Raw genomic sequence first — 12,908 nt, forward strand, 5'->3', positions numbered from 1 at the left:
CTTTACAATTTACAAGACACAGTTAACCTACAGTAACTATATTATTGGTGCATAGACAAAATTGGGAGAGGGTGTAGCAAAAATCACCAATTTATTGCTTTAAAGTCTAATATTAATCTCCCGTTTAATTTCTTTTGATTGCAAAACAACTACAAATTTTCCACAGATTTTTGAAGAACCAAGCAGAGGTATTGCATTCAAACTGATTAAAATAGCTAAAATGTTCCCTCCTGATGAGATGCAGATCTTTTGTACTTTGAAAAATAAATAACTTTTCCTTACATACAGAAAGTTACATCACAGAGAGATGACTTTTACTCTAAAACAAGTAAAAGACTAAATTCAATGAGACAGAAAAACCCCAAAACAAAATAGCACAATTTCTGGCCAAAGCTGCTCACTGTTTCAAGTTCTGCTTCCCTCATCATAAAGTAATAATCTTTACTAACAAGGGAAGGGTGACAGGAATACAAGAGCATTCTTCAACAAAATAGGAAAATGTTTGCCACCATGTTATTCTAAATGCAGAGTGCAGATGGTGTAGTTCCCTCGAGTCTCCTGCGGCCTTGCTGACAAGTGGCTGAAGTGGCTGTGATGGCTATGCAGGCCTCTGCACTTTGCTCTCCCTCTCCCTGCGTTTCAGCTCCTCTCTGTAGCAATAGGAGCAGTAGTTGTCTGTCTCTGGCCTACCGTAGAAGGAGCAGTTCTCTCTCTTGCAGCGGCGCTGCTGAAAGCAGTACAAAGGGCTTCCAGAGCTCCGCCCTTTGGTTTTGTCTTGGTTGAGCCAGGTGTGAGACGAGTTGTCCTCATCAGCAAACTCCAGGCAGTCCTGAATGTCTCCCGCATCAAATCCATTGGTGTAGGTGTGGGACTTGTGTTCACCAGGCATGTTGTAGGACAGTGTCTCTATGGTGTTAACAGTGCGGACCCCTGACAGGCGAGCAGGGCTGTAACTCTGGGATGAGAGTGTGCGGTTCTGCTGGGGGTAGGTGGCGCATGTCTTTAAGGTGCCCACCACGGGCTTATAGGGGTCATCTTGGAAGATGGAGGATTGCATGTTGACATCTTGTAAGTGAATCACGCTGTGCCTCTGGATGGGCGGTGTATGGCTGTAGTGGGCGGACACAGGAACTGGCCCAGGTCTCTTAGCACCAATACTGGGGGAAGAGTAAGGCGCAGGGGCTGGGGCTGGGTGGGAGACGTGGTGGGAGGCTGTTGGCGGGGTGAGAGGAGGGACTGGGACCGAGACAAGAGGGGCTGCAGGAGTGGGACTGTTCCTGCCCTGCATCTTGAGACCCAGTGGAGGCTGTGAGTTGTGGTTGTAGGTGTGGGTGTGGTGGGGCAGGACGGGAGAGCAGCTCTCCAGAGGCGAGCTGTCCGATCTCTCCCTCTGGAAGACACTCTCATGCTCAGGCTTCTTCACAGCCACCTCGTTGTTGGCAGGGGGTTTCTTCTCGGCCTCTTTCCTCTTCTGCTCCTGCTCTTGGCTGAAGCGCTCCTGGGCGTTGGTCAGGTAGTAGCTGATCATCTCCTCGTGGAACTGGTGTCGATGGCTGGTGAGCAAGAGGCCTGCGAAAATGAACTTGCGCTCCCCCTGCATGGCAGCCCGCAGGATGTTGAGGCTAAGTTTGACATCAGTGCTGTATTTCCAGTTTTCCAGGGTCTTGTCCCCTGAGACTTTCCCTGCACTGTCCTGTCTTTCCGTGGGGGAGGAGCTGGAGGGTCTGTCTCTGTCTGTAGGAGAGGGACTAGTGGCCTTCTCAGAAGAGGTGGAGCTGGCTGATTGGCCCGACTCCTCCTTGTTTCCCTTGGTTGTTTTAGACTCCTTCTTCTTTGTCTTTTCCCCTCCATTCTCCCCATTACGACCTGAGCCAAAGTTAGATTTGTTCATTTTGCCGTGCACAAGGCCACCCAGACCTCCCATGTTCTTCTTCAACTTGATTCCCAAGGTTTTGCTGAAGCTACCTAGTTTGTTGGCTACAGAATCAGCCCGGCTCTTGTCTTTGTCCTTGCGCTGCTTGTCTTTGTCCTTCTCCTTGCTGGGCTTGCCGTTGTTGACGTTAGAGTTGCTGCCGACAGACTCGCGGTCAGAGTCCATGGACTCAGCTAGAGACTGGACATCCTCACCTGCAGAGGCTGTCGGAGACTCTGGCTGAGCCAAGGGAGCCTGCACAGAGATTCACAGAAACACATACATCAATGAAGAAAATACAGAACATAGCACACTGAGTGATGTTTCGGGGACATGACATTGAAGGGATAATTCAAAATTCATATCTAGTTTATAAGTGGAGAGCCCTAAAAAATCCACAATGTGTTTCAAATTCAACAACAAATATTCAAAAATATCTGTCTGGTGATTCATAATCAGTACAAACACACGAATGCCTGAATTTATTGCACTCTGACAGTAAATAAAACTGATTGATTGAACTCTGTGGTTTGAGTAACATCTGGAATGGAAGAGTCTCTCCACAGCTAAATTAGCCATGACCAACAAGACACGTGTGTGAGAAGAAGTTACCCTTGTTTCTGATGGGATTCGGATCCATGTTACATTCATGTAGTTGTGCAGCAGGTTGAGTTTGGCCTCCAGAGACAGGATGAGACTGCGGGAGAACATGTACACTCAATTAACAACAAGAAGTGGTATAACACAGTTGTCATTTGACTTTTTTACTAACACATAATGGCATATATAGCAACGTTATGGGTCTGAGTGTGATAATTTTAAGGATTTATTGAATTTAAAGACCATGCCTGCAATGCATTAAGGTCAATATACATATGTATTGGTATTAGGAAGTGGTATTAGCATCTTTTCTCTGTATATCTGCATTGTTCATACTGCAGCTTGTTAAAGGATAAGCTAACCCCCTGACTGGCAGGAATGTGAAACAGAAACCCTTACATAAACTCTTTGCTAAACTCAGAGAGGGTGTTGCTGCTTTAGTGAGGCCATTCCTGGGAAACTCTATGGATGACTGACGTGACTCACAATTTGTTCTCTCTCTGCTCATTCTTTGAAGAGACCTGAGCACGGAGCCCATAATCAGAGTTAAATCCCCCACATACAGCCTTGTGGGTAGACTAACAGAACTGCCTTGGCATGCAGTTTTTTACTCTCTCACCCTTCATGCTTTTCTAGTCAGCGCCTCTGTGTGTGCTTTGTTGATAAGCATCAACACCCTGTGATATACCATACAGGACTTACTTGGCTAGTTTGGTATTATCATTGTCGTCCCTCCCCCACTCCCAGTCCCTGCCAGGATCCACGGCAAAATGGAGTGCCAGCAGCTTGTGCTCCGAGTCAGTCAGAGGGATAACAGCTGGAAGAGATGAGATTATCAGAAGGTTCGTTTGTTAGTCTAGCTTTACCACCGGACACTACATCGCACGCCACCCATTCCCTCACAAGGCCACCGTGGTGTCAGAGCTAAAGTGACACCATAATGACACACTAGAATAATGCCACGTTAATTATCCCAGATGCCTGTCAGCTTGGAGTAAAGTATACTGTGGGTGTATTCTATCTGCCATCCATTTTTTAGGCAGAGAAGTGACCGTGACCAGTGAGTGTCACTCATAGTGACTCATCCAGACAGCTTTAACTTGATTGCTCCTCTTATAACACAGACTAGTCTATATCCTAGTTCTCTGAGCTACTGTACTGGCTGGTCTAGTCTTGCGTAACCAGTCAATCTACCTTTTCCATGAGGAAAAAAGAAATGTTTGGCTACTAATATGGACCTTGTGGTGAGACTGGTTTGTTAAGGTCTGTGACCAAGGTCGAGAATTGACTTTTAATCACAACTTTTGAACCAACATGGATGAGTTGTCCTTAAAGTCCTGTACAATCTACAATTCCATGAAGGCTGCATGGGCACAGTCCATCTGCTGAGGAAGATCATGTAATACAACTGAAAGTGAAAGACCGGCATTTTATTCCAGCAATCTTAATGCTGCACTCAGATATATCACTGAGATCTGGGAACACATGTACATTGCTACATCAAAGTCCAATGGGAAAAACAAGCATTTAGATGAAGCAAACAGTTTATCCAGATGATCTAAACCACTTTATTTAGAGGTAAAACCACACTGCTTGTGTTTCTTGACCTGTTTGACTTCTTTTTAGCAATGTCCCAAACCCCTGCAGTTCCTTTAGTAACAGTGTTATCATTACCAAAAAGGGATGATGGTCTAAACTATGAAAATAGGGCCCAGGTGGTGGTAAACTGGAACCTTCCCTTAGCTTAGTGTGGTGATCAAACTGGAGTCTGGGGACCAACAGGGGTCCTAGAGTAGGCTGTAGGCAGTCCCAAGCAAAAGAAGGAAAACAACATTTTTAATTTTATCACATTTTTTGGGAGTTGTACAGTACATTGATAGTGATCCCAGTTTGATCATTGATGAAAATATGAATCTATACTATAATAAGATTCCTTGACAAAGTCCTCTCAAACTGGAGGTCCGTGATTTAATGTGCATGTATTGTGGTGGCCCTTGGCATGAAAAAGTTTGGGAACCCCTGCCTAAGCTAATACTACTATTACTAAACTTGGCATGATGGTACTGCCACTTTACAGATTTACATTGAACCAAGTAGCTCTACAGCTGATACATGATGATTTGGTTTAGTAATCGAGCACAATCAGACGCAGCAGTACTGAATAAGAGCAGGAGTGCTGAAATCATTTCATTCATACCCTGCTGATATGATCAGCTACTTACAAGCAGGAAGACCTTTTCAACATTAATCAGTGGACACAGAACATAAAACAGACACCCACCCGGGCTTCCTTTCGTGGGAGGCGTGCTTACAGTATGTGCACGGTGCGGGCGTGTACGTGTTTTAGTGTGAGTGAGTGCATGGCTGCCTTTCGAAACAAGAGTGTGAGAAGGACTAGCTAGACCCCATTGGTCCGCATGACAACTCTCCTCAGGCTACCTGGTGTGGGGGCTGTTGTCCACATGACAGCAGAGAGAGGCAGGCTGTTCAGGCCCAGGACATTCCAGCCTTCACTGTCAGGCCCAGATGGAAGATACAGTCTCCTCCCTGCCTCATCAATTCTTCCACTGCCAATAGGCTGCTCTGCTCTGAAGGCTTCATACACACACAGACACCAGCAGCAACAGCCCCTCCTGTGTCCCTGATGAAACTGCAGGTCAAACACTCACTCTTTCCCTCTTGTGTCTTTCTCTGAATGTCTCTACGTAGGTGTAAAGTACATGATTAAGCATACTAAGTGTCAAAATACTGGTGGTACATGCATTGTGATGATGCCTTGAAACAGAATTAGCGCAGCCACACCAACGCCAACACAATTAACACTGCAAAGAGGATCACTTCTTTATATCTGACACCATTAGCTGAGGAAATATATCACCATATCATATCATTGGTAAATACATCACTGTGAGAAACTAGGCCTCTTCCAGAAATTCGAAAATGTTGAGGTTGCCCTTGCGTCATACCTGCAGATTACAATGCATTTTACACCATCTACCTAAAAAAAAGTCATGACTAATGCTTGTAGCCACAGAGACAAACAGCAATGAGAGCAGTGAAAGGGCTGCACTGAAAACTGGGAGGAAAAAAAAGAGAAGTTTTCTTAGAGAAGGGTCTTTCCTAGAACACTCTTGCCCAGAAATATTCAGTCATAATCACAAACACACACACACACAGACAAACACAGGACGGTGAACCAGCTCCCACTCAGTTCTCACTCAGGTCATGCAGCAGGCAGCGGAGGCCTGTGAGGTGGTGTCCTGGCTCCCACGATGCAGCTGTCCTCCTTTCTCGGCATTCCAAAGTGCTGTGTGTGTACTGTTGTTCCCGCTTGGGCCCGGTCCAGATTCAGAGATTCAACACTGCCAATTGAGCTCTGGGGGACTAAAGTGTGCTGTAATGTATTTACTATCCCTGTTGGCAGCCTTGTTTTGCTGTCTTTGAATGACCGATTCCCATAGCTTATGCATGAATGACATCATAGCCCTCCGTGGTATGTGAGCTGTGTACTCAGCAACATAGCTGCTAGCCTGCCTCGCCTTGCTCAGTTTGCATCTTCGATTTGGGGGGATTACAGACAGGGCAAAGGGTGGGCACTTGGGTGTAACCTGTGAGGAAACAGCTGTTGGAAATGAGGTAGATAACCTTTCTAAGCATTGATACACATGGTTTGATTGGACATAAATATCTTGCCATTGTCTTTTTTTAGTTTGTGCAAAATGAACACGTCAAGTATGCCTTGTGTCACAAGAGCTGAAAGGGAGGATTTTCTCTCCTCTTTTACTCCCTTCGGAGGACAAAGTCACTCATTACAAGCTTTGATTCACAGCAGGAACACTGAGCCAATGTTTCCTCTGTTTTGCAATTCAAGAACAATTTGTACTGTCTGGAAAATGCACAAATTTGAATTCCTGACTTTGGTCACTGCACAGCTGCAGACTTAAGGGGTCCAATTCACCAGAGTAAACAGCAGTCATGCATATAAACAAGCCTGAGCTTTTTTGCAACAGATATTTAACAACGGAACCATGGTGGTAATTGCAAGAGCATCACATTTGAAGTAACACATGAAACCACAACAAATAGCATTTTAATTCTCATCGCCATATTGATTTAATTACGCTGACTGCATGGGGTGTAATACACTGGGTGTCTTTAATAGATAGAGAAGGGAAACCTGGGCAGAGCTGGATGGTGGATGGCCGCACTGTTATGTAGGTGGTCTTTGTGTAAAAGACGACCATTTACTTCATTCGAATGGGCGTTAGAGGGTTGATGATGAGATGCCAAAGAAAACCTGGAAGTGTTTTGGTATTGGGACCAGAGCTTGAAATAGCTCCAGAGGGCCAGTTCCACTCATACGTCGTTTAACCACAGGAGCACAAACAAGCTGATAAAAGACATGGCCAGCGGCATCTACTGAGGAGCCAGTCATTATCACACAGCATGTGAGCGGCAGTGGGCTCATAGAAAACATACCCGTGTGCACAGGAATCTGGGTTCACCTGACTACCTTACTCAGGAAAAACAATTGACGGCTCTTTTGGGATGTGCTCAGAAAAAAACAAAACAGAAACAAAACAAAGTTTTTCAGTCACCCCTCTCTTCCTGTTTTTTTTTTTTCACTATTCACCATCAGTACAGCCCTGGCAGCCATGCAAGCAGTGCCATAAAAGGGGCAGTAGCATGATATGTCAGTGTGATTTAGAATCAGGTTACTAGGGGTTGCTTTGCTATAATCTTCCACACAGAGGGCTAAAGAAAGAGCCAGTATTCTAACTCAGTCTCTGGCACCTGAACACACACTCTTGGATGCTATACGCTGTGCTGGGGGAAACTGAGAGCAACCCTCCACCTGAGACGTCCACACATCGGCCTGAGTGTCAGGAAGGAGGGTTGGTTTGTCAGAGGCCCCGGCAGCCCAGGACCCTGCCCATATGTGGTGATGTGGTCAGGGCTTAGGGGACGGCTTGGGCTACTCTGCCCTAATTGGCAGAGGAAGATTAGGTCTGATTGTCTGTCTGTCTGCCTGCCTGTCTGACCCTCTGCCTCTTTGTCTGGCATCTGTTCAGAAATATAAGCCAAATTCAGAAATGATAAGAAAATGTAAAAACCCATTTCTAGCAATTTAAAACTATACCTCTTACTTACATAATAATGCAGAAAAACATACCCAGAACACCAAATATTTGTATCATTGCCTTGTAATATGATTCATCACATGACACAGAAATGCGCCAAGCTAAGTGTACAGTGTTTTCATAACATCCTGGAGAGAGACTGCAGACAAAACGGACTCTGATCCTATCACAGGACACAGTGTACCAGAATGAAAAAGTACAGTCATGCAGTGGTGTTGTGATCGAGCTACAGCGAGTTCTCTGGACATATGTGCCATCTGGTGGACAAAAAGAGAACCCCCTCTGCCACACTAAAACACCCAAATTAAAGTGGGAGTGCTGAATAGCTAGGGGCTGGCTTTGATGTGCTGCTGGCATTAAAGGGAATGACTTCAGGGCAGGGATGGCAGGTTAGTAATCATGTCTGTCTGCTAGTCTGGAGTGGTCGTACCCAGACTTAATAACTAGGTCTGTGTTTACAGGCCGAGAATAGGACCTTACATACTCAGAAAAAGCACAAGAGAAGGAGGAAGACAGAGAGAGGAAGAAAGAAACCGTTTGCGCAAGTGTATCTGTATTTGAGAGTGAGAAAAAGAGACAGAGTTGGCCGCCTGCCCACACAAATGACAAGTGAGTTCCACCCACTGAGTCAGATACAGAGGAGTGCTGTGACTACTAAGACTGGTTGTCAAGGAGATCCACTCTATTTGTCAATTAAAGGAACTCCATGTGAGGACTACTCTGACCTCGAGAATAAGCAATGCATCCGGAGTGGGAACACTGGCATCTGAACGGGCAGAGCAAGACAAAAACAAGAGTCACTCAACAAAAACGGAAAATCAACACACCCTCACCACAACATAACACAATCAATATGCTCTAAACTGAACCATGTCACACAGTCCTGCAAGAGGCAAACGCAGAAAACAGACACACCTACTGTAAAAAAACCAACTAGATTTCAACCAACAGTGAATTCAGAGGGAGAAATATAGACATACAATAACATACAGGCTCGACTGATTTAGTCAATGCTCAGTAGAGGAAAGGAGACTGCTGTCCACTTTCCCTCCATGTTGACCACTCTGGTTCCTGCTGCCAACTGGCCTGTTTTAATAATGGATCACAGGTAATTAGATGGCTGTCTCATACATTATTCACCTCTAGCAGGACAGGCAGACCACCCGCCCCTGCTCTTGCAATCTACCCACTTAAAGGTAAAAGCAAAGACTGCCTAACTATTACCCAACTTAACCATTGCACATTACAGCAGGTCAAAGTTTCAAGAAAAGGTTAATTGTATAGTGCACATCTCAACCTGCGGATGCCCCCAACTTTTCCTGTCAAGATTACGTATGATTATGATATGAGTGTTGTTATTTGTGACGATGTTTAGTTGCTTACCTTGCTCTCGTTGCTGGTCTCTCTGCTCCATGGACACCAGCGCAGAGAAGTGAGCCTGATCGTAGGCCAGGACCAGAGGGGAGCAGTGACAGCGGCTCGGAGGCACCTCCAGAGGCAGATAGAGTCCTCCAAACGGGATGGGAGCAAACGCTGGAATTCAGTCAGAACACCATATCTAAGTGTCAGTCCATTGTTTACCCTTCTGTAATGTAGAAGACTGAGGCAAGATGTCTACCTTCTCCTCCTGAGTCTCTGAGCATCGTATCAGCCACCACTACAATTGGCCTGCGTAACACATGGGCTAGCACAAACACATGGAACTCCTCCAGACTCTCATAGACCGGATCCTCAGAGTTATCCACCCTGTGAAAAAAAAACAACAAACATTTAACACAGTGGGATCATGGGATACTATGATAATGTCTTACATTTGTACTGATTAATACAAAAAGCATCCAAAAAAGGTAAATGTTCCTGCTAATCATGTGTCTGTGCTATCTAATCTGATCCACTTGGATCCACGTTGCCCTCCGGGAACCTTTACCAGACTAGGACAACTAAGATCCATCTGTTTATACGTGTGTTTGAATGAAAGCGAGCGGGAGAGAGAAAGAGGGAGGGAGGGTGAGACGGAGAGAAAAAGCAGAGGCAGAGCTCTCAGGCATGCAACCACCAGGGAACCGGAGGATGTGCAACAATTAAGTTGTCAGCCACACAAACAGCCACGCTGCCAAATTCACTCTAATAAAGAGCCTCTTAATATGTGAATCCCACTCATCCTATTTAGGGGCTCATCTCACACTAGGACCATCAAACATCCCTAACCTGATTACTGTATTACAGTCAAACTCAATGAGAGGTTAAAACCATCAGACTAAATGAGTAAATTATGTTCTTTAATGGGATATTTGCAGTGAAAGAAGGCTTCGTAGTGGACAAGTCGACGCTGGGGTGAACAGTGAGTTCATGTGAAAAGATAATGCAGAACAACCTACTGAAATGGCATTTCATGTAATTAAATGTCAATCTATAGCAGACACCTTAATGAGTCTATCAGTTCATCGCAGTTGTTTTTCCCTCCACCAGATCAGATGCTATATACCGCTTGTGTATCTGAGAAAGTACGTATGTTTATTTCAGTGAAAATGGAAACAAGAGACGAACCACAAGCTTTCTGTGCGTAGGAGGAGGAAACCAGAGTTTCCAATCTGCCTCTGTAACCTGAGATAAACCTACTCTTACACTTGTTTATGCAACGGGGGAGGGGAGGACAGTTCGCGAATCACATCACCTGCTGCAGCTAAAAGAGAACCCACAGTTCACAGGAAGCAGCAGAAATGGTTATTACCGCCTGCAGCCAGTAGATGGCACAGTCTCACACGATAGCTTCAACAACGTTATTAAATCAAGGAAGCAATTCGAAAGAGCAACAGTCCAAATGGGAACAATGAGTTTCCCTGACAAATCCATCTTAGTGAGAAGGTCACTTTTGTTTTAATTGTAGGCATCCTGCGGTGTTTCAACACACAAGACATTAAAACACAGCAGGAGAGTTTGTAATGTGTGATGTGGGATGCTGCTCTGTTCTCTCCATCTTACACAATGATTACAGAGCAAACGTTGCACAATTCTGGTTAGAGCAAAGTAATGTGTGCTGTATCTCAGGAGTTCAGTGTGCGTACACTTGCAGGCTTCTTTTTTATGGGGGGGTAAATGTGAACAGCTTACCCTCCGCTGGTGTTGCCATTTTTGCTGAGGTGAGTGCGAGGCTCACTGGAGGCCAACTTCAGCAGCTCGTTCCACTCTCTCTCCCACTCCTCCTCAGTGTACACCAGACCCGACTGCACAAACACACAAATGGAAATTCTGATGAGCACGTGCTGATGCTCACCCACACAATCCCTATTATTATTCATTTTAGCTATTTTCGTCTGCATTTACAAGGTTATCTCCTCAAGCTTTATGCATCTATGTATGTGGGTATTTTTGTCATATTTTTTGTTGTTAATGGATAGTTTTAAAATGGGTAATTAGAGAAAGGTGGATGACAAGCAACAAAGGTCCCTGGCTCAAACCAGGACGCTGTGTTTAGAATGGGGAATGTGTCTTAGATCACTGGGCCACCAGGACGCCTCAGGCATTTATTAAAACATGAGCATCTGGACTACTTCTTTGCCTGAGCTATCTTTGGTGACACATTTTTTCTAATAGATTGGCAAATACTTTAATCCATGAACATCAAGAGAAGGGACAGGAAGTGCAGAGGATTTGACAGTCTTAGCACTGCTACTAATGCACACTTGGTATTATAGAAAGACTATTTTCCTTGCAGCAAAACCCAGCAAGGAAGCTCAAATCAGCGCTTAATAACCGAGGTGGGCTCATCCCTCCGCCTGCTCATGTGGCTTCATTAGCGTGTCACTAGTGAAAGAGGATGTGATGTATTTAGGAGGTGCAGTGTGCTAAGATGGACACTCTCCCAACCTCTTTGTTTTGTTGGGTTTGCTGCCACCTCCACCTCCTCTTGAGAGCATCTCTCTCGGCTCCGCTCTTCATCATTGTATACAGGGATTTCCTCAGCATCAGGTCTCTGTCATGGAAGCCCCACATCCCTGATCAACACAGACAAACAACACCTTTACTGCATGTTAAAATTGAGGCCGAAAAACAACAACGCAGCCATTGCATGGAGCCTAACGAGAGACTGCACCTATAAAATCATTCCGAGATGACCTCAGCTCTTTAACTTCGTCTCTAAAAATGTCTTTCATCACTCATCAAAGGGCCTTAGTTGTCTAACTGTCAGTGTAGATTACATTAGCTCTGGTGCCTCTAACCCCCAACGGCTCCTCTGCTGCTCCAGCAGTCCTCACACTGGGGAGTCAACAGTCTCCTTCAGCAGAGACCTGAATACGCTGCTATCCCCCCCGAACCCTGCAGCTGACAGTTTCCTGCAACGTATAGGTCAGTTATCTCCCTCCCTGCCTCCCTTCCTTGCTTCCTTTGCTCTCTCACGCTTCCTTTTGTCACTCCCTCTTCCGGATTCAGCAGCTGTGATGCAGCACTGACACTGTTATTAGACAGCTGTTGCGCGGGCTCAGTTGTTCCACACCAAGAAATAGTGATGGATGTTATGGTCATACTGTATCTTAAATATAGTGTAGTGTGCATGAGTACCTTACCTAAAGAGGCAGCATGCAGAAGGCAGTTCCCATCCCCTGTGGTGGCCAGAGGGAGCAGCTTCTTACAGCTGGTGCACATGGTGGACCACCAGTTCAGACGACCTGCACACACATACAATATAATGAGACCAGAAACAGAAGGGGCCTGACTCACTCTAACACATTTTTTCCAATGTATTTTCAATTTAATATTCTCTTAATTTCAAAAGGAAACAAACACAAAAAGATTGGTGACAAGATTAACAAGAAATTTAATTTATTTTAACAGTCCAACACAATGTCTCATTCGACTTTCCGAGCCCAAAACAACATTTATTCATAACCAACATCCCTACGAAGAGAAGAATATAGTCTACCAAAAAAGGAGCCTTAGGACATAAGAAAAACAAAAACACTTTGGGAGAGGCCATTCAAAGAGAGATGTTTATTCCACACACGGCTGGGGATATAACAGGAGCAACAGGGGGGGAAAAGGGCAATCAAAACAAATGAACAGAAAACAAAAGAAGATTTAATAGAAATACAACAGCAGGTTTATATCAAGTCTAATTTAGATATAACAAGAACAATTAAAGCTGCAAGCAGCGTTGGGCGGGCCCTCGCACTCCACGCAACTCGGGGCGTGCTGCGGCCGCGTCACGTGCCGTCGTAACACGTGCGGACCACAACATGAAAATTTCAAGTAAATCA

At 45.1% G+C, this 12,908-nt stretch overlaps 1 protein-coding gene across 1 annotated transcript in view; it reads right to left on the minus strand.

Annotated features, from left to right (window-relative positions):
• Positions 1–598: 598 nt before the first annotated feature.
• Positions 599–12,908, minus strand: part of otud7a (OTU deubiquitinase 7A) — a 34,326-nt gene continuing 22,016 nt past the window's right edge. The window contains exons 6-13 of the mRNA XM_035664443.1: positions 12,219–12,320; positions 11,521–11,648; positions 10,765–10,877; positions 9,272–9,399; positions 9,037–9,186; positions 3,215–3,329; positions 2,525–2,609; positions 599–2,167 (exon numbers count right to left, since the gene is read on the minus strand). Of these exons, the coding sequence (XP_035520336.1) occupies positions 599–2,167; positions 2,525–2,609; positions 3,215–3,329; positions 9,037–9,186; positions 9,272–9,399; positions 10,765–10,877; positions 11,521–11,648; positions 12,219–12,320 (2,390 nt within the window). The remainder of the gene's footprint in view (positions 2,168–2,524; positions 2,610–3,214; positions 3,330–9,036; positions 9,187–9,271; positions 9,400–10,764; positions 10,878–11,520; positions 11,649–12,218; positions 12,321–12,908) is intronic.

The sequence above is a fragment of the Morone saxatilis genome, unplaced genomic scaffold (assembly GCF_004916995.1).
Source record: "Morone saxatilis isolate NCDOM2014 unplaced genomic scaffold, NCSU_SB_2.0 Contig2, whole genome shotgun sequence".
NCBI classification, from domain to species: Eukaryota; Metazoa; Chordata; class Actinopteri; family Moronidae; genus Morone; species Morone saxatilis.